The sequence below is a fragment of the Lepidochelys olivacea genome (assembly GCF_965140295.1).
Source record: "Lepidochelys olivacea isolate rLepOli2 genome assembly, chromosome: 7".
Classification (NCBI taxonomy): Eukaryota; Metazoa; Chordata; order Testudines; family Cheloniidae; genus Lepidochelys; species Lepidochelys olivacea.
Genome location: NC_140417.1, coordinates 78,058,573 through 78,080,699, shown reverse-complemented (window position 1 = coordinate 78,080,699; position 22,127 = coordinate 78,058,573). Strand labels below are relative to the sequence as shown.

At 39.8% G+C, this 22,127-nt stretch overlaps 1 protein-coding gene across 2 annotated transcripts in view; it reads right to left on the bottom strand.

The window, feature by feature from the left end:
- The window catches only part of ARID5B (AT-rich interaction domain 5B), a 145,566-nt gene that overhangs the window by 5,994 nt on the left and 117,445 nt on the right, over positions 1-22,127 (bottom strand). For both annotated transcript variants that reach the window (XM_084633784.1, XM_084633785.1), the window contains 2 exons: positions 18,535-18,632; positions 4,448-4,646 (listed from right to left, as the gene is read on the bottom strand). In XM_084633784.1, coding sequence (XP_084489910.1) covers positions 4,448-4,646; positions 18,535-18,632 — 297 coding nt within the window. The remainder of the gene's footprint in view (positions 1-4,447; positions 4,647-18,534; positions 18,633-22,127) is intronic.

Here is a 22,127-nt window from a genome sequence, read left to right as displayed (position 1 = left end):
ATACAGTGTGTGTCGACAGATTGCCTATAAAATCAAATACAGTACACAGAAGCTTCTTTTGGAAATATGTTTGTCAATCATCTTGTTGAAATCTGAAAGCTTTAATACCATGTATCAGATTTTAAACAAACCAATCTAACTCCCCAAAATACTGGAAAATATACCCACACCCACATTAATGACACAATAAGACCTATTAAAATAGCAAAGCTTGTAACCGGACGATAAATAATTGGATCATCTGATGATTTGACCAGATAGTTTAATGGTAAGGTTGTCTTCTTTCTGAATCAATTTTCTAAATAAATAATTGCACTTTTCACAACACAATTGAGAAGAATGTAAAATATTCTCAGTATTCTATCCCACCTATGAAAAATATAGACCAGTCCAAGTTGGCTTTTCTTATCGTGTCTATATTGTAGATATAATCCCTTCCGTTTGGCTATTTTGAAATTCAGTGACTGCAGAACAGATGAGCCACATTTCTTTAAAATGTTAAAAATTCTAGAAATGGAATACTAGAAATCAGTGCTGTAGACTGAGAAATCACTGGTATAGCTTAACTGGGGCATGCTTTTTTTATTAATGGATTAAAATGAAGTTGTCAACATTCAGAGAGTATGTGTGCGCTATTACAAATATAGCTTTTATAAGTTGTCGTCAATGAGACTGCAGCTCTTTATGCTTCTCCATTAATAAAGCTTGTGTGCACAGTTCACACTATTCATTCCATTATGTAGACGAATGAACTGTGACCCTGGAGGTCATTATAACGTTCCATCTGTCATACAGCTGACTGACAACCCTTTTCAAAATTGCTGTCATTCTCCTCTGACATGCCTTGGTAGAAGACAGTCAGAAAACAGCAGCATTGTGTGAGCCTTTTATTATTATTATTTTTTTCTTTCTTTCTTAGTTGTAAAGATAAGCGGCATCAAGAAAGTTATTATCCAAATGCTGCATTATGGTCTATCATGTCAGGGAGGGATATAAAAGTATGTAATGAATCACAACCATCTTAAAGATTTATTTCTTCACAGCTGCTTTTAAATATTCCTCTGTGTTGGTTTTTCCTATTAGTTACAGTGTCTGTTAGTCTTCATAAGCACTATTTTTTAAAAAAAACCTAATAGCTGCCTTTTTCAATTCAAATACCATCATTAGTCCTTCACAAAGTACTATCACTGGTCTCCTGAGATTATACAATTACAGAAAAATACCAGACAGATGAGCAAAGCAGGGAGGAAAGGCAAATGAAATGTAATAATTGTACGTTCTTGCTCTTTGTTTTTGTTAAGCAACAGTTTGAATGAAGTTTTAGCTATTTTAAAGACATGCACAATGTAAGGCTAATAACATTTTTTTCTTCTATTTAGCTACATTGAGCAATGTCATTATGACTCCTATAGAATAAAGGAGTACAAAACTGAGTAATCAGCTAAAGCTTCTAGTCTCCCAGTGACATCCCTGTTCATGTTTATATCCAGGTAAGTGGTGAAAGTGCCTTAGGAAGGACTGTACTCTTACATCTCTTTTTTACTTTTATAACTACTCTTGGCACAGATCATCCCCTTCCATGGAAAGCCAGCTTGCTTGGGGGTGAGGTTTGACTCCAACCCTAGATGTGGTGGATCCTTGAGGATTTTCAGATGGCCAGAGCCATCTAGCCAGAGGCCATGTGCTTCTGCACCTGATCAATCCCCAATGACCTCTGATTGCCTAGCAGTGAGGCTCCTTTGCAGACATGCTACCAGGGCCTTTCCTGGCTGGGACTGCCCCCCACAGGTGAGTTCACTGGAACCAGTATAGCCGTCAGCTGTACTATATTTTCTGATTAATTTTCCTGGGGACCGAGAGAGAGATGGTGTGGATATTCTCACCCCAGTTCTTGCCTCCCACCCCAGCCTGGACTCTAATCCCACCGCACTCAAATGTAGCTCCTCAGGAGCTGAACATACAGCTGAGCCCCTCTTTCTCATGGACACTGTAGGGGCATGATCTGGGAGCCCATGGCGTGGAGCCCTCATTCGAGGCAAAGCACAGAGGAGTGCTGCAGCTGTGGATATTTCTATGCTAGAAAGCCCCCCAATTTAGGTGGTTACATAGTGCTTGTGCAGCTGTCCTGACCCTGCACCAACCCCAGGGATGCAGTCCATTATGTCACCAACTCAGAAGGCCATTTATAGTGGCTGGTCCCTGCGCAATGATTTCAGGAGAGGCAGAGTTACCCCTGCATCGCTCAAGATGGATGGATGGTTTATTGACAACTAGGGAGGCTAAGTGGGCTGCACAGGCTTGGCGTTCCAGATCTGAATAGAGCTTCTTTAGGGAAGTTCAATTCCATGAGCTATTGCTGTCACTGAACACCCACCCATAGAACAGGTGCATATACCCTCCACTCCAAGTTACACACTGAGTCCAGCTATCCTGTGGATAACTTGGCCCAGTAACATAGCCATTCCCCTTATTGCCTCATAAACAGGGACAGCATTTGGCCCTTAGTATTAAAAATATCTAAGCTACAATCAGACAGCAAAGAATAATTCTGATACAGGAGGTAAAATTTTGCAGTAGGAAACCACTATAATTGTGCATTACAGTGTCTATGGCTCTATTTCTTACACATTTCCGACAAACACTGCTAAGAACTCTTCCTGAAACTCGCATACAAAAATAACTGCAGTTTAAGCAGCAGGAAGTTTGAGATATAAAACAACAAAAGCAAGGAAATTCAAAGTTAAGACTGACACTCCATCCCTGGCTCGTTATGTTGTGCTTAGCTGCTGCAGTACATATGGTATGTAACATAACTCACTGATCTGAGACCACGGCAATAAATAACCAGGCACAAAGGGATGACTGAGGAAAGGAATGCTAGCTTTAACTTTGCATTTCCTTGCTTTTGGCAATTTGTGTTGCAACCTTCCAATTACTTAAGCATGTTTTTTGTGTGCTCTTTTCTTTATATATTTGTAATTAGTAGTGGAGATTTTTACAGTGTTTCTTGCTTTAAAATTGAAATTCAAGGAAAAGTCTCTCTCTGTGAAGTATCAACTTTAAAGGCTCTGTTGATTACGTCAGTATAAAACACTCATTCTGAATCAGGCAGTCTCTTATGGGTCCATTGTAAACCTGACTTTTGGGTTTTTTTGACATGATTATAAAAATTCACTATACTTGAAACTTAGCAGACAAGGCCTCAGCCATGTACATATTTAGCTGCTTTGCTATTTTTAAGCCATAGAAAGAAGGATTTTTGGTAGTCATGTCAAACTAGATTTTCAGACTGGTCTAAATCCAGTACATTTGTACATGCCAGACAGCAATTGCATCGAAGGGACTGCTAAGCTCTGTTGGCTACACAAAGCATGTGTATTAAAAATTCTTTAAATACTTATTTCCAAGAAGGGTTGTAATGGCTATTGTGATTTCCAGTCAAGGGGAACACAGTATATTTTGTATGCCACAGACAACAACAACTTGATTAGGTCAATGGCAAAGGGTGTATGATACTGTATATAAGAGAGGGAGTAGGATTTTCAAAAGTGTCTAAATGATGTCATAGCATAAGTCCCAGTGACACTCAATGGGACTTGTGCTCCTATGTCACTTGCATACTTTTGAAAATCCCACCCACCGTGTGCAATACTAAAAACTCTTATGTACATGACTTAAAACAGATAAAAGTGTATTCTGCTGACTCCTGGGGGCGAGCCTGTTGCAGGCTCTGGTCCTGTAAGCTACTCTATGAGGTCTGATCTCTGGGTCTGCATGGAGCCCCACTTAAGTGAATGGGGCTCTGCATAGGTGTAGGGGTCAGTCCATTTGAGAGAGCTTGAAGGACAGGGGACTATGGCAAAACTCCCATTGACTTAACTGGGAAATCTGTCAAGATTAAGGACTACAAGGCTGTGACCCTTGAATTTTAGATTTCAACCCAAAGGGGATATTTAGTCTTGTTAATAATCCAGGAAAAATGAGTTTTTGATGGAAATGTGAATACATCCATAAGTGTGGAAGTGCCATTAAAAAGTCTGCATTTGCCAACATTTACCACAATGTTATCAGAGGCATTTCAGTTCCCCCTACCCTATATTTAGAGTAGGAAATCACTGTGGAAACTGCGTGGTTTCCTGTTGGCTAGTGTTGACTTTTTAATGGTGACCACTGGATAATACAATGAGCAGAAACTGTATTTCCTAAATCCAGTCTTGGTATTTTGCCATCATTTCTATGCAACATGGAACTTGCTGGTTGCTGTTTATAGCCCAGCACAATCATAACACTCAGAATGCCAACACAATTGGATTTCAGCTACTGAGCAAAGGAAGGCCAACTCATTTCGGAATTGTCAGGTTTAAATGATTTATTTTATCATTGGGTTTTATGTTATTAAAGCAGTACATTGTTAATTGAAAAGTTAAAAAGAAGGAAATTAACTAACCTCAGATACATCTTGGGGTTTCTGTGCATTATCTTTTTCTTTCTTGCTCTTTTGGTTTTCATTTTTGATGCGTTTTGTTCCAGACACTTTTGTTTTAGTTTCACTCTCCTGGGAACTGTTATCCTGTTTTCGAGGTTTCACTGGAGGCAATGGCTTATCTTCCTCTCCTTTAATAAATCTTTCATATGGCAGGATTAATCTAAAGGATTAAGGAACAAATAATTGATCAGTTTTTGCAGTTCTCGTAAAGAAAAAAAATGTAGCACCTCTGAGCAGTTTATTTAATAAACCTAATTTTTCTACAGCATAAACACAATTCTGTAACCTTGACCTTAATATTTATCCCACATATGATAAAGCAACATATTTGGCAAGATTCTCAGCTGGTGCCAATCAGTGTCATTCCACAGATGCCCACAGAGCATGTTGGTTATGGAGCTAAGGATATGTCCCACAGTGTTTTCAACTCGTTTAAAAGTCAATCATATCTTTCTTTTGGCTGCCTACTCCTAAACCTGTAGAGTGAATGCCAGTAAAATGGTACAAAGCTAAGGCAACCTAATAGCACACCCATATATTTCCAGCCTGGAGGTGAACATAAAAGCTGTAAATTTGCATGTAGACTGAAAACTTGGGAGAGAGATTATTTCACCCTGCCTCCAATGGAGGGTGTAGAACAATTTGACTAGCACAGAGCTGCCTTTTCTGGCAAATCCATGAAGTGAAAGCTAGGTTGGTCCCCATTCTGGAGGATGTTCCTTTGCTCTTCTGTCAAAGGGCAAGAGGGGTGGGGGTTGCTGCTTGGAGGACAGTGGCAGGGGGAGCATGACAAAGAAAATCACAAGGATTTAAAAAATAAAGAACTTTAATTGCAGAACTTTCTTCAACAAAGGGTGTGAAATCACTTTTTAAAAAAGAAAAACCTCAAAAAGTTTGAGTTTTAATCTATCTGTTTTCCCTTTGCAATGTAGCTCTTGATCTAAAAGGAAAAATAACTGATGTAATTAAAAGGGATGGATTGCATTACAATCTCAGTTTCAACTTCAGTGATTAAAGTTTTTATAATGCATTTGGTATGATTAATGACTCACTGTGGGATTAATACAAGACTCAGACTTTAAAAATATGAACGTTAATACAACAAACATAATTTGTTTTAAAAAAAAGACAAGTTGACTCAATGAAGAAAATGTACTTTGCTTATAAACAACATAAATCTGTACAAATGCTGGGAATCCTTAATTATCTTTAATCTAAGACTCCAAGGCAGAAAACTCTTTGGTTCAGATATATGTTTGTTATCCTACAATCAGTTTCCAACCATGCAATTTTGATTTAAATACTTAGATGCTGAAACACAGTTTGGGCTTAAGAGAGCAGAAATTAGATTGTTTGTGATCTTAATGTTTCACATTTTAATAAAATACAACATAATTTATGTTAAAATATAAACCTAATTTATGCCATATTAGAAACAAAATTTAGTAACTGAGCATGCTCTGACATGGTATGTGCAAAGAGGCGTGAATAATATTTTCTAGCCCTGAATTTGGCAGTGCTCCAGTAATGAAGCTAAGCAGAGCCCACAGGGAATATTCATCTTCAGATCCCATTACAAACTGAGTTTAAACATGTTACAGCTGCTAAAACTGGAAACTGCTCCCTCTATGCAGCCTTAGCAAAATAATATATAGTTGCCAAATACCTGCTTCCCACTGTAATATTACAGTTAATGTTTATATAATAAAAAGCATAACTAGGCAGAATAAGAAAAAATAATCTTGTTCATACTTGAGGCTGGTAAATTTCATTTGTAAAGCACAAATATTCATGAAACACTTAATATCTCCCTCTGCTGCATGCAGCATTTGGGACTTTACTAGAGAGACAAGTTTTGGTTTCATATTGGGCAATATTTATATCTTACTGCCATGTGTTAAATATTTAAAGTCACTTTTAATAAAAACACATTTTATTGCTATAATTGTTCGCGCTGCGATACGATTGTTTGACTTTGTTTTGTTTCCATGGGAACATGTCCTCCATTTGCAATCTACATATACCCTCAGTAAATGTTTCCATAGCTGTTCATAGCTCTAGATGAGATGAAGATGATATTGTACCACTAGTGGTCCTTTTAATAAAAGATACTATGTGATTAACCTTCTGGTTAAGGCAGAAATCGGAATAAGGATGGGCCTGACAAGATAAATCACTTTTAGCATTCTTTCCATGGATTCTTTTATGGCACTTTCTGACAAAGGTTCCTCCTCTTTGTTGCCATATAGAGCACCAGGACTCATTAGGTTTGGTGCTAATTAGGAACCACAGCTTAAATTTCCTTTTCTAATCTTAAGAGTTCATGTGGGAATACAACATTTTCATTTCAGTTCTTTTTCACTGAGTTCACCAGTTGGCACTAAGACAGCAGTAAAAAATACATTTCACATAGCCGGTCAAAGGCCTAGAGCCAGCAGCAGGAAATCTGGAATTAAATGTTTCTTGTATCGGGAAAGAGGCATGACTAAGGTAAAACTGAATCAAAACACACGGATGGCTTGTTCTAGAGGTTTCCCCCCCTTTTTAAACTAAGGCCCAATGTGCTGCTGTTTCTCTACAGCACAGAGATAATTTGTAAGCACGCGCATACATACATACACAGACACAAAGCAAAAAGGAAGCATACATGAATATGCACTGTGAGGCTCTAGAGAAGCCTAACACCATGAACAATTGCTGCTTCATATAGAGATTTCCGTTTGTTACAATTTGCACTGAATGTTTTTTCAGTTATCCTGTCATGGTACAACATGATTACCCACAGGATATGATCTTATCATTTGATTATTAGAAGTTTTTATAGTACAAGAGTAATAAAGCTAATACAGCTTTCAGAATATTTAAACAACCAGCTAATACACCATTAAAACACACTGTTCTTATCCAATTTAAGGTCAACGTTGCCCAACACAGGAAAAATGTGGTTATCTATAATACAAATAGGTTAGCAGAATGCAACATGCCTGGAACTAGCTCAAGATTTTTGTCAAACATTTGCAGCACAACGAAGATTTAATCAGTCTTCAAGCATATAAAGGTAAAGACATATTAAAAATATGGCTACCTGGAATACATTAAACTTTAAAATAACAGCTAAATTTTCAGCTGGTTTGAACTGTAGCTGTGTTTCACATGGCAGGGCTGGGGTAAGTACCAATGTATTCATAAGAAAAATTAAAAGAATATTTTGTGGTCTAAAGAATATTTACTCCTAAAGACTGCAAGCAGCCCAAATAAAAGGGCCTTTATCATGATCAAGATTCCAATATTAAGATTAACAAAATGTATTATTTATAAGGCAATTAACATAAATAGAATATGTAAGCAGTAGTGTATTAAAAAAATCTGTCCAAAGGCAGCAGATTTTTAGCAGCATGAGGTTTTTTTCCCTTGGAATGAAACAAGAATAACATTTTCCAGCCAAGAGCAGAAACAGTAGGGGAGTCTTTGCTATCACAGAGCTTCTTATTAAATTCAGTCACTGTGAAAACTGAGACTTTACAAAATAAATAAATAAATACAACTTAAAATCAATACAAGTTAGATTAACAAATCAGTGTTATACTAATCCTGATTTATTACAATCAGCAATATTAAGTTTAATCACATATAAATGGCTAGTCTAAAAATATTCTGCTTTACTGAGTCTTGAATTAAATAATGGTGCAGAGTGTACCAAGTTTTTAGATCTGCATCATCTGATATTATGAAAAATTCAATGTACTGCTCTGCAGCAGATGTCAGAGGTCAGCAAATCTATTACAGTAATGTAAGTAATCTGGCTTTCTGCCAATTTAAAAAGAAAAAAAGAAAGAAAGAAACACAGAGGCAGATAATTTTATATTTATAAATTCTAAAATCCTCCAGGGACTGCATCTTTTTCCCAACAAAAAGCAGAATTCACATCAGAGAAATGTATTTCACCCTATAACAAACATATCTTCGTCACTGGCATTTCATAAAAAGAAAAAGAAAAAAAAAGCCCTTAATCTTTATAAATCAACATTTTTTCCAGCTACAGGAAAAAACAATGCAAAATTTAATCTGAACCAGTAACCACTAACGTTTCATATATTGATTAATGCACACACAGAATGAATGAGCTTTTTAGCTAAACTCTGCTTCATAGGACATGAGAGAGTGTCTATTTATAGGAATAGTAATAATAATTAATAATTTGGTTAGAATAATGTAAAGGGTCTGACAAACCCAGGAGGAGGAGGAAAATTAAAAGTTAAGGCTGCCAATTCTTTCTTTAACTCTCCCCACTGTGCTGGGGTACTACAGGGCTCTCTGATCAGGAAGTGACCATATGTACAGTACATGATGCTCTATCCACAAGCTCCATAAGGTGAGTTATGGGCGCAAAGGCAGCTTGGATGCTGAAGTCTAAACCCTTTCACTATTTTAACATAGCTCATGCCTGGGTTTAATTCTTTCATTTCTTTCTTTGTGAATGACAGAACAGAAATTCCCCAATGTGTCTCCCTTTCATATCCTATTCTCTTCTCTAGTACTCCAGACTTAACACAATGCAAAATGGAAACTTTGGATTTTTTTAGGGATGATTTAAAGGTCTGGTGACCAGGTTTTTTCCATTCGCAGCTAAGGGTTCAGAAGCCTGACTGAAATTGAAAGGCAGAATATTTCAATCTGATAAATGAAACAAGTTTGTTTTACACAATGCATAATTAACCTGTGGAACTCATTGCCACTGGATATCACTGAGGCCAAGAGCTTAGTATGATTCAAAAAGGATTAGCCATTTATATGGATAGTGGCAATGTCCACAGTTACAGCAGATAAGATTTAAAAATACAGAGAAGGGATATAAACCCTTGTATTTCAATCAAGGAATAAAAAAACTCACACTGACAGGGGTTTGGAAGAAACTTCTATTTCCATCATTGTCCACTATGCAGTTTCTTCCACCTCCTTCTGAAGCACCTGATCCTAGCCATGCTTAGAGACCAGATAAACTGGACCACCGTCTGATTCAATGTAGCAATTGCTGTGCTCCTAAAATAACAGCCCCATCACATAAACAATAGCAGCTGGGTAGGGCTGCCTGACACGTCTCAGACAAGAACCTGAGATTGGAGTTCAGAAGTTAGATTAAAAATGGGAGGAGTGAGTCTTACCCACTCGCGGTTCTCTACAATAAATTCAGTACATTTATGCTATGGTGATAGGCATAATAGAAATGCCAAAATTCATATTACAGCCTCAATCACCCTGGCCTGATTTTGTTTCCTAAGTTCATGGCAAAACTTCCATTTACTTGAAGGGGAGCAGGAATGAGCCACTGTGATCTCAATGGGACGTGTTTCTTGCTTTTTTAATATGCTACTGTTGAAATGAAAACCCATAATTTCTCAAAGCCATATGGCCTGATATTAGAAGCAGCACTATCATGAAAGGCATAAGATCATGCCATCACTTTAGCTAGAGGCTTTGTCATGATACAGTGCTCAGCTGTTTGAAAGCGTAGGAAAACTGGACCAAGAACACAGCTCCTAATGACCAAGGCAAATATGCAGTAGAGGAAGGGGCAGAAGAGAAGTTCAAAACCAGAGGCCTGATCCCTGAATCCAGAAGAGGAAAATGAAGTGTGCTGGGGGAACCAGTAATGTATTCCAAAAGGCTGATTTCATTTGTACTGTGCAGGGGTTCCGAAAGCAAGCGTTGCACTCTTTTGTGTAGAATACAATAACAATCGCATCATTTGCATTTGTCTGAAGTACGAAAGGGGCATGTATTTTATCAGTACAGACAAAATTTGTTTGAGTTCAGTTTTGTTCCCAGAGAACTTTCCTGCCTTACAGAAATGGATCTTTCATCTTTTCATCAACAACTTGCCTTACAGCACACTGGGAGTGCTGCTGGGTATGGAGAGCGCTCACACCATTGAGAGGTGGGAACTGCCTGTGTGTAAGAGAGTTCAAACACACTTTGATTTAAATAAACTGGAAATTAGTGATATTACAAACACCGCCGTTGATTTACCTGAGCAGTCTGAGGATGAAAGCTTAGGAACTCTCCATCCTATAAAGCAATAGGAAAAGATAAAGGACCAAATCCTATCCCCAGTGACCAGCCCAACTAGATGGGCTGGATGCAGGGGATGGGCACTGGGCCGGGGGTGCTGTGGGGAGAGAATCCTCCAGGCCACTCCAGAGAAGCTTCTTTATGTCTCTGTTGCAAACACCATCTTCTCCACCCAATGCAGTAGTAGTCGTAGTGGATCCACACAATTGCTCACCCACCAGCCCTTCCTGAGCAACGCCTACCCACTAAGGTGCAGGGAGCTTTGCAGAGGACAGCTTTGCAACGTTCAGCCTTTCCCCCGTGACGTGTTCAGTCCACAGCAAAGTTCGGTGCAGAAGAGGGGTGGCACTCAGAGGGAGTTGTTTCTGTATAGGGACTGAAGTTGGCCCTCTCCCTTGTTTGGGGTGCTCAAGGGATTGGGAGCACAGCTCCTTGTGATCCCTCCTCCACATGCAAGTGACAAAAACAATCTGTCCTTAAGCATTGGAAGAGAATGTCCTACTATCAAAATACATTTTTACATGTAAACTTATTTCTATTGACTTCAGTGCTGGCCAGTAAGTCTCTAAAACTGCAAAACAAGTCTTGAGTAAGTTCTGCAAAAACACAATGTTCTGAGATATTTTGAACGGGCAGCTAAGAATCTGTTTTAATTGTAAACAATTCCATTCTTCTGTCATCTGATACTTTATTTTTTAAACAATTTTGTGAGGGAGGGGAACCATGCTTTCTGAATTTTCAATAGTTCCTTTGTTAAAGCATCTGTTACTCACATAATTGAAAAGATGTTTGTTCAGTGGCATGCTTGAGACTACAGTTATTTAATCTTAATGATAAAGCCCCGAGGACAGAAAATCATAAGTAAAAACTTCTTGTTATTTATCAAAAAAGAAAAAGGGCTAACACACCTAATCTATCCTCAAATTTAAATTCATGCTTGATAGAAAACTACTGATACAATTCGCAACTTCCAAAGTTTTCTTAGAAGCTATGAAGAGTTCGGGATAAAAAGCAGGGTGAAAAGCAAAATAAAACAACAAAGCTAGTATGACAAAGAAAAACTGCTGTTTGGCAAGTTTTTTGGGTCAAACAAAGAACTAGCTGTAGTTTACAGAATGACATAACACTTAATTAATTTTTCCCTGAGGATGTTTTCACACTCAGTGTAAACCAAAACCTTCTATTAATTACAACTTGTATTAAAGACAACCATAAGCAGTTTTATATAGATGTTATAATAGGCTCCTATTTTTCTATCTAGGAGACTGGTGGCTGTTTCTTACAGAACACTGTTGAAATGCCCACACTTTATGAAGTTATCTAAATACTTTAAGAAAACCAAACAGTATTTGTGTGGAATGCTAGACTCTCTTGCATATTGAATTACTTTACAGTATCCTTAGGGTAGAAAGTCTTTATAGCTGCTAAAGAGAAACCTTTTAAGGGCCTTATTTTGACCTGGCTTGTTTCCATAACACAATGATGAGTTGTTGTTTTTTAATTTTTATTTTACATAAGAGCTGCCATACTAGGTCAGACCATAGTCCATCTTGCCCAGTATCCTCTCTCTGGCAGTGGCCCATAGATTTTTTGACCACTGTTGCACACTGAGTGGGAGTTTTCGGAAAACTTTCCATGGGGACTCCAAGATCTCTTTCTTCAGTTGGTAATAGTTAATTTAGAACCCACCATTACATATGCATACTGGGGCAGTGGTGGGAGAGCAATCAGTAGAATGGAGCTCTCCTATTTAGCTTTTGCAATCTTCTGTTGTCACCTAGATTTTTTCTTGTGCACAAGGATATATATTTAGTATGTGCTGCAGATCTCAGATATTACAGTGCAAGTGCAGTTTAAAAAAACAGATAAACTAACAGACTGTTTCTCAAAGTATGGGACACACCTTCCCTGGTGGGTCAAGAAGAACTACCCAAAGGGGTACATACAGACCTCTCAGTTGTTCTCCAGTGTTTCAGCTTTCATTTCTTAAAAAAAGTTAAGTTACTAACTGTTATGGTTGGGCAGAAAACTTTCCAAATATGAAGCAACTGTAGCTGATACCTGAGTCTGCAGAAAGTCTGAAACAATGACTCTGAGGTATGAATTGCCCCATTCATTTCAATGGGTGCTAATGAAATACTTGCAGTGTCAACATTGTTAACTATTTCACTGTTCATCAAATCATGTAAGACAGAAGTATCATATTACAAATATCAACTGCAGCATTTCCCAAGTTGTACGTGTGAACTCTCTGTGTTGAGCAGGGGTAGGCAAACTTTTTGGCCTGAGGGCCACATCGGGTTTCCAAAATTATATGGAGGGCCGGTTAGGAAAGGCTGTGCCTCCCCAGACAGCTAGGCATGGCCCAGCCCCCACCCCCTATCCGACCCTCCCTGCTTCTCGCCCCCTGACAGCCCCCCCCACCCCGCCCCGGGACTCCTGCCCCATCCAACCCTGCCGTCCCCTGTCCCCTGATGGCCCTCCGACCTCTGCCCCATCCAACCACCCCTTCTCCCTGACCTCCCCCGGAACTCCTGCCTCTGACTGCTCTCCGCTGCCCCATCCAAGCCCCCCTCTCCTTCCTGACTGCCACCCCCCAGGACGCCTGACCGCCCCGACCCCTATTCACACCCCCACCCCCTGACCACCACCCCGAACTCCCCTGCCCTCTATCCAAACCCCGCTGCTCCCTGCCCCCTTACTGCGCTGCCTGGAGCACCGGTGGCTGGCAGCGCGACAGCCGCGCCACCCAGAGCACCAGGACAGGCAGCTGTGCCGCCCGCTGGAGCCAGCCACGCTACCGCGCAGCACAGAGCACCCGGTCAGGCTGGGCTCCGCAGCTGCGCTGCCCGGCGAGAGCTCGCCGCCCCACTGCCCAGAGCATTGCGCCGGTGGTGCAGTGAGCTGAGGCTGTGGGGAAGTGGGGACAGCAGGGGAGGGGCTGAGGGCTAGCCTCCCGGGCCAGGAGCTCCGGGGCCGGGCAAGAGGGTCCCGTGGGCCGTAGTTTGCCCACCTTTGGTGTAGAGACTGCTATGGGGAAAACGTAAGGTCTGGCGGTCAGAACAAGGCCCTTACATTTTATTGCTCACACTTTACTTTTTTATTACCTTTTGCTTTGAGCTTTTAAATATGTCACAAATTGTTTTTCTTGTAACCCTTATGAAAAAATCCCTAATGCAACGTCATGAACATTACAGAAACGGAGCCTCTTGTTTACCCAGGACAATGGATGCTGTCAATCATGCATTTTGTGCGAAAGCAAAAGAAACCCCAAACCCTTTGTGTGAAAACCGCATCTGCGTTATTACTAATATCCTAGAACACACTGTGAAAAAGAATATTGCTTTGCAGAAAAGTAGCCATTTCCGATTGTTTCGTGTACCAATGATAAAAGATCCAGATCCTGAAGTGAGGTGTGAGAAGTGTCAAGTTGTGTAGGTTGGGGAGGAAAGGCTCAGTCTGAACCAGATACTGTTCATAACACACTCAGACTGAGCTTCTTTCTGTTATCACCCAAAGTAACTGCGTTAAAGAAAAAAAGTAATGACCAAAATAACAACCATTCGTAAGCTTTGTACAGTTCGAGTCATCTACATAGTAACAGCCCCACAATGGGAAAACATTAATGCTTTTTATATTGGTAATCATCATCTGTAACATGAGCAATTAAGAACAGTCCTAATGGACTATGGCCAAGAGCCTGGTACTAATATTAAAAACTGACAGAGATGAATAGGTTTGGAAGCAAAACTAGGCTGACAAAGGCATTTTTATGAAGTGCTTGGGCCTATTTGATTTAAACCAATCAGAGGCAGGTTCAGACCAGTCAGGCCTACAGTGACAATAATGCATTCATTGGCATTATATGATTCCTGCAAGGCTTTAAATAAAAACATCCATTGATTCTATTCAGCAACCTGCACTTTCATTCTGACACTCATTAATAAACCAAAAGTAGCCTAACTAATACACAAATAACACGTACGGAAACACTGGCAATCTTGCCTTGTTTTAAAATGAAAACATTTACTGGAAACATGAAGCATGTTACATGAAAAATGAATCACTTGATAATGCATACTAAATCGTTCTTCCTCTTCCAGAAAAACAAAGCAGACAGACTCAGTGTTAAAAGCAAGCTATCTTAGTCACAGTGATTACTATGTGCAATGCTGAGGTAACAGCATTAGAGGTCTGTTCATTCCAAGCTGTTGGCTACACACACACTGTCAAAGTTCTGTGAGCTGGCACCCAAATCCAGACTAAATTCTGCAGCTCTCACCCTTCATAATGCTAACTTTAGAAGAGGTGATATCGTCCCGAATGCCATTGGGTTTCAGGTGATGTCTTGGCCCTCTGCCTATGCATTGTTAGTTTTAAGCACCTACTGAAAGACAACTCTCTTCGTCACAGTGATCAGAAGATTCAGCTCATCTCTCTGGAACGGTGGTGGGCAACCTGTGGCGCGCGGGCTGCATGCGGCCCATCAGGGTAATGTGATTGCGGGCCGTGAGACATTTTGCTGACATTGAGCGTCCGCAGGCACGGACCCCCGTGCCGCCCAGTGGCCGCGGTTCGCCGTTCCTGGCCAATGGGATCTGTGGGAAGCTGCGCCCAGCATGTTCCGTCAGCCCGCAGCTCCCATTGGTCAGGAACAGCGAACCACGGCCACTGGGAGCTGTGGGGGGCCGTGCCTGCGGACGTTCAACATCAGCAAAATGTCTCGCAGCCCGCAATCAGATTACCCTTATGGGCCACATGCAGCCCATGGGCTGCTGGTTGCTCTAGAACCAGTTCAGAACTTTCTGAAACTCCACTCAGCAGGAGGGAAGACTTCCTGAGAACATCTGGGAGCAGGCCTCCGGCCTGGATAGACAAACTCATGTTAGCTCTGCTGTTGCTGGAGTGCTCAAAATAATAGGGTAATGTCATACACAGCTTGGATTAGCCACCTGAGTCCAAGCCCATCCCACCCCGTTCCCAAGCTTAGGCTGTTAGCCAGCTCTGCCGTCCAAGTCACAGCATCCACACTGATGTATTTAGTGCAATAACTTGACAAGAGCTAGGGCAAGTCTGTCCCCCCAGGCTGGGAAACATGCTCCCAGCTGCAGTGCAGAAATAACCCTCCTCAGCATCAAGAAAGCAGCGCAATACCAGACCAATGGGGGGCAAGTACTATTTCACTCCGAGGCTTACTAATGCTGCCACTCAAAGGTCATTCAAACTCAAGCATTTTCAATATTTTAAAGCCAGTGTGTAAACTACTACTAACTTTTTCATCTTAGGAAAAACTAGCTAAGGCAACATGACTGTCAGTGATTTCCAGTTTTAAAGAAGAACTGCAAGGCTAAGCCAAACAACAGTAGTATCAGAGAAGTCAGGGAATCATGCAGTCTGTCTCCAGTAAACAGGGAAAGGCCAGTAGACTTCAGAAAGGAAAAGTAAATTGTAAAGCAGTTCATTTTTCTGCTGAATGTCCCACACAGCCTGAATAGTGGGGTCATTCAGTGCCTACTTCCAGGCTTAACTCAATTTCCAGTTATCTTTGCAGCTCACCTTTAATTTAAAAAGCGTACATGTGTCCTGAATCAGAAATTCTGATCTATTTCTGTAGTGCAGCACTAGTTTTAGATTAAATGTCATCAGAGCATTTTGGCTATAAATGAGCATTACATTTTCAGCTGCTGTAGTCAGAATTACCAATTGAAACAAACCAAGGCAACTTTATTTGTCTTTTTCAGCATGAATACTCTTTTCCTGTGGTGGAAAAAGTAGCTAATACTCTAAATCCAGAGATTAGCCCGGGCCTTCTCTTTTCAGATCAAGATTTGGTAAAGGATAGAATATGAGTTTCATGCTTGAGGCTAAATGAAGATTAGGCTTCAGATTTAATGGTGCCAAATCTGACAAGATTTCAACACCAAATGCCATCTTTTGATGGCATGCACATGAATTAGAAAATAGGCCTTTTCTGATTTCAGGTCCAAGCCAGAACCACAACTATAAGAAAGAATTTGAATTCGGGCATTCAAATCCAGGCCACATGAAATATGAAGGAGTTTGGACCGCAGGAGTTCCACCTAAGGCCTCTCTCAATGATAAACCAAAAAAAAAGCCTTTTCTTCAAACAACTCATTGAGATGTCTGCGAGGGAAGTGTATTTCTCTTTTGGTAGCCTAGTGAATGCTCGCGAATCCAAGGAGTGTCACGAATCTAGTTCACGTTGCTATTAGTGCACTGGGTTGGAGGTACATAAGGACAGATTCAGACTGACATATTTTGCAGCATAGCCTCATTGAACTGCTCAAGATGGCACATGAAAAGCATTTCTATATATCAAGAGCAGAATGTATGGTTTCATATGCAAAATAATAAACCACTAACATGATAGGGGAAGGAAAGAAAGGGATATTCCTGGCCCCACCTTTGTGTCTGGCTCATTCATCTCTCCACGCCTACAATGGAGTCTCTCTTAGCAAGAGAGCCTCTCCTTTCCACTTTTACAATTTCATTCTAAAGCCCAGTAGAGGCCTCTATGTCTTCTGGGCCCAGCCCAACTGTAATGTTTAAATCTCATGTGCTTCTCGGGATTCCCTGTCAAATAAACAATATGCTATAAAATACATCTGGTGAGGGGAGTCCCAGCCTGCTGGATTTGAACAGATCAGCTGGCCCAGGCACAACAGAAAGACAAGGGGCCTGTTGAGGGTGCAGTGATGGAGAGGCAGAGTCTAATGTCAGTTCTGATTAGCACACAATCTGATCAGTCAACTATGCATACAAAACATTTGTTCATTCCCCTTTCATGTTAGTGGTTTATTATTTTACACATGCAACCCCAGAGTATATTCTTCTCTTGATGCATAGAGTTTTACTCATGTGACTTCTTGGGCACTCAGATGAGGTTACACTATAAAGTGTGTCAGCTGGAATTTGCCCCTGTGCACTGATAGCCAAGTAAAACATCTTACCCTGTTGATCCTGTCTATTTGGGTTGGATTCCAGAACGTTTCTAACTCTAACTTTTGTGATGGCGAAGTAGCTTCTTCATAATGGACCAAAGGGCCTTATGTTGGGGGTACCGATGTTGGAATTTAAGATTAGCAATTCCCCCCATCAGTTATGTTATTGTATCCAGCAGTATGTCCAATATCTAATGCTCTACAGTAAGGTGCAGAACTCATGCTGCATATAGCTTAATTATGCAATGCTTTGCATGGGCAAAACCAAATGCTTTCCTCCTGACCTCCACAGGCAGCCGCTTCATAACCTGGAACATGAGGTCAGATTTCCCTTATTTGAACTTGAATACACACACACACTTGATTAATAGTAACTGTATAAAAAAGAATGCCTTTCAAAAAATTCCAACAGTATTTTATTTAATGTGTGTTGGCTTCCTAAGCCCTGGAAGTTATCATCTACATTGGAAGAACAAGAAATCTGCAATTCTAACCAGCAACACTGGCTGCAAAGAAAAACAGAGTGTTGGCAGCAGCTTCTATGCAAGGAAGAGAGAAGAAAGTACCGAGGAATAGAAATGCAGTGCTTTGCATGACCTTCAATATTAACAGCATCCAACAATGCGGGCAACCCCATTATTTTGGATCTTGACAACTCGCCTAATTTGTATTCCTGAAAATTTCTGAATACAAATGGTAGACTCAATTAGTTGTCATTTAGTATTTTCTCTTTAATATGTTTTGTTCAATTTTGCAGCTTCTCTACTAGAAATGCTATGGTAAAATGTAGGTATGAAGCAAAAAGCAATCAGATGTGTGCGTTGTTTGTTTTGCCATTGGAGACACACACACTCTGGTTTAAATTACAGTGGATTATAGGACTACATTGTTGGAAGAATATTTACTATGCCTTTAAGAGAGCTCTCTCTCTCTCTCTCATTCTTTACAGAATGCTTTGAAGGCTCTCCAAATTAATTTTTTCTTTATTAAACAAGCATTTCATATTAGTTATCTTACCTTTCATAATGTCTGCGAGTACATGTAGCAGCACTTGTGCTTCCAGGGTTACCACCTAATTCATCATAAATATGTTTCCATTGTCGACGGGCTGTTATCTGTAAAAATGGCAATGGAAAATTTAATCTTGCATCTTTACAGATTCTACAGCATTTGAGTTCACAGCAACAAATGCATGTGTGGTACTTTCAGAACAGCATGAAATACAAATACCATAAAAGCCCTCGCAGAATGTATAGTGTTCCTATGCTTTTTTGGTAAGATTACATTATATTAATCTGTTTTCTTTTTTCTAAAATGGAGTTTACCACTAGTTCATTGTCAAATCACTAGCAATTCAGTCTTGCAATAAAGAATCTCAATCAATATAGGGTCATTACCATCAGAAGTTATGCAGACAAATCCCGTGGTACATTATGAAAATGAACCTAGAACTAACCACAAATAATGATTATGTAGTTATTTTAACTGAATTAGAGAAAATAAATCTGTTGCAAAATCCAAATCCACCACAGACTCCCTAAATCCACAAAAGCATAGGCTGTAACTCTATATGTTACAAGCTGTTTATTTTTATCCATTTATGTCAGTAAAATATATAGATCAAATGGTAATGAAATCTTAACTTGCTCCAGTATTAATATTTGAGCTATGTATTTTATTGGACTAAGTCGAAGAAAATAAACATCTTCTAACATATTGAGTTGCATTCCATGGTTTTGTTTTTTGTACAAAAATTAGGATTCTGCAGAATAACAGATGGAAGACCTGGCAAAAGAATTGTTTCTGAATACCACCTCGTTATTTTATATATTCTGCTATATTTAAACCAGGAAGAAAAACAGGAATAGGACAAACATAACAGATCACTCTCTTCTCCATGCAGCTCATAAAGAGGGCCAGTGGGAAATTGTGGGGAAAAGATTGAGACAATTGTGGGGGAATTTTGTCATTTGCTTTGGAATGCTGTGGAGCTTAATATATTCAGACCCAGAGGCTTCTTCAAAGTTACCCACAGAGCTGTCAATAGAGTTCACTTAGGAGCTAAAGACAGCAATCAGAAGAAAACAAATATCATAACTTGCAATCTGGGGCCTATAATTTTAATCTAAAGAAGAAGAGATTAGTATGGTGGTTAAATATTACAGGCGAAATGGTGCCTTCTTCTGCTTTGCATAAAAGGAGATCCTTCCTTTGCAGAAAATATGCTCTGAAAACAAAAGGATAGCCGGAGATATGTTATTTGGTAATGTAATAATTTCTGTGAAGGTTTCTGACGTTTATCATTTGTCTCGTTCTCATTAGAAATAACTGTCACCTACTTCTAGCTGCAGGTAAAATCAAAATGCTACGATACTTTATTCATCAGTAGCTTGAGCTTGTCACAGAAACTTATGTGAAAGTATTTAATGCATATATTGGGGAAAATTCAATATTTAGCTGCAATCTTCATCCAACCTTTTTGTTTTACATAAAGAAATGACTGCATTCACTCTTTTCATTTCCTTCTTCCTTAACCCCCACAAAGTCTGCAAGCAAGAGGGGAATAAGATGTGATATATCGCAATTAAGGGACAAATTTTGGTTAAATGGATGATTTAAATAGGAGTCATACCCTCCACTGAGGTCACAGTTTGGTCCCAAGTGTATTTCGTTCAGTTTCTTACATCACCTCACCACCGTAGTATCTATTTATCACTACTGTCTATCATAACCATGGGGTTAAACTCACAGCTCAAAAAAAGCTGAAGTCACGAGTTTAACCCCATAGTGATGCGAGCATGTGAGCATGAATGGATTCTTCTTCCGTAATTAACTGTTTGTTAAGAGCTTGCTCTTACTTCCGGTGAACTCAACAGGAGTTTTGCCATTGGCTTCAATATGAGCAGGATCTGACTCGATGGGGCAAATGCTTGGCTCTGATAAAGCTGTTTTGCACCACTTGACGAGCACAAAACCATCTTAAACCCAGCCAAGCTGCTAGCTCTGGATTTTCCTGCTATAGAAGCATCTCTGGATAGTGTTGCTGGCCATTTCTAGTTCTCAAAGCATAGGAGTGTGCTGTGGACGAGTTGGAGGAAGGTGATCCCTGTGTACTACAGTGGCATGATGGGGGTTGTTGCAGGGGGCTGTAAATTAGAGCAGTCCATAGGCCTCCAGCAGCCCCAGGGATTAGTGGAATGCAAAGGTGTATAAAATCACCATTGACCCCATCTTGTGTCCTGAGCCAAGCACAGCTCAGCTGAATCAAAGGATTGGGGTGTGTCTGTGGGGGCGGCAATGCTTGTTTGGCTGGGAATATTTATACTATTTATAAATTGTAAGTTAAAGCAGAAGGTAAGAGTGAGCAACAAAAAGATTAGAGCTTCCATTTTCAAAAGTGCCTAAGTGACTTAGAAGCCTAAGGTCCATTTTCAAAAGTGATTTGAGCACTTAGGAGCATAAGTCTCATCTGAAGGCAATGGTAATTAAGCCCCTAAATCACTTTATCACCCTTGAAAATTTAACCCTAAAACTGAAATGTAACAATTTCTTTAAAGTAGTAGAATATGCTTTATAGATTTCTGTCTCATCTATACTAATACAAATATTATTATTTACAAAACATGGTCATTAAATTATTTATTTCTACTACAAATTCAACCTGCTGTAAAGGTCAGTACGCCACTGAAATCAATGGGGTTGTGCCTTCTTATGTCAGGGCTAAATTTAAAGTGCTGATGTAGTGTACACAGCATGGCACCGAGTACCTCTTGTGCTTGAAAAGTCCAGTTGTTATGATTAATACATTTCAAAAAGGCCCAAAAATGTGATTATAATTTCCTTACCCAACCTGAACAAAATACTAGATTGTGAAAACTTTACCAAACAGAAGCTATAGCTACTGTCATTCAGGGTATGATCATTCAAATTTAACATTAATATTGTCCAGGTCAACATCAAAGCTTCCTTTGGTCCTTCTTTAATTGAAGTCACTCACATCTGCCTTCAGTGACGGACATCCTAGTGTAACATGGGAAAGGCGCTGTTTGGTAATGGTTTTTCCACTGTTGTTATCCAGCTGCAGTATATACTACACAATGATTAGTCAAGCTAGGTCAATACAAATAGTGTCCTGACTTGGAAAAAATGTTAAATGTATTCTTGACTAAGGGGATATCTACATTAGGGCATTAGTTAAAGCATATTAAACCCATGTGGATGCTCTCATTCTGAAGGGAAGTGGCAACAATGTTTGAAGGGGATTCACTAAAGCTAACTCAGGCTACTAGATGAGAGTGTCCACATGGGGTTTGATGGCCTTTAACTCGAGCACTAAATTCACACCTTTCGTTAATTTGGTTTAACTTTCCTGAGTGCCACTTGTACAGACTTGCTTTAATATTGAATGCTTCAAAGGCTGAAACTACCCTGCTGGGTGAAATTTCTTGTTTGTCCATTGTCTATGCTTCTGTCAGTGCTCTTGATAAACTTTGCTCCTAAAGCCAGAATGCTTGAAATACCCAAATCGCCACTACATTTCAAGGAAGTTGCATCACATGTCACCCTCACCTTCACCTGCAGTGGCTTTTCTCACCAGTGCTGTATTTAGT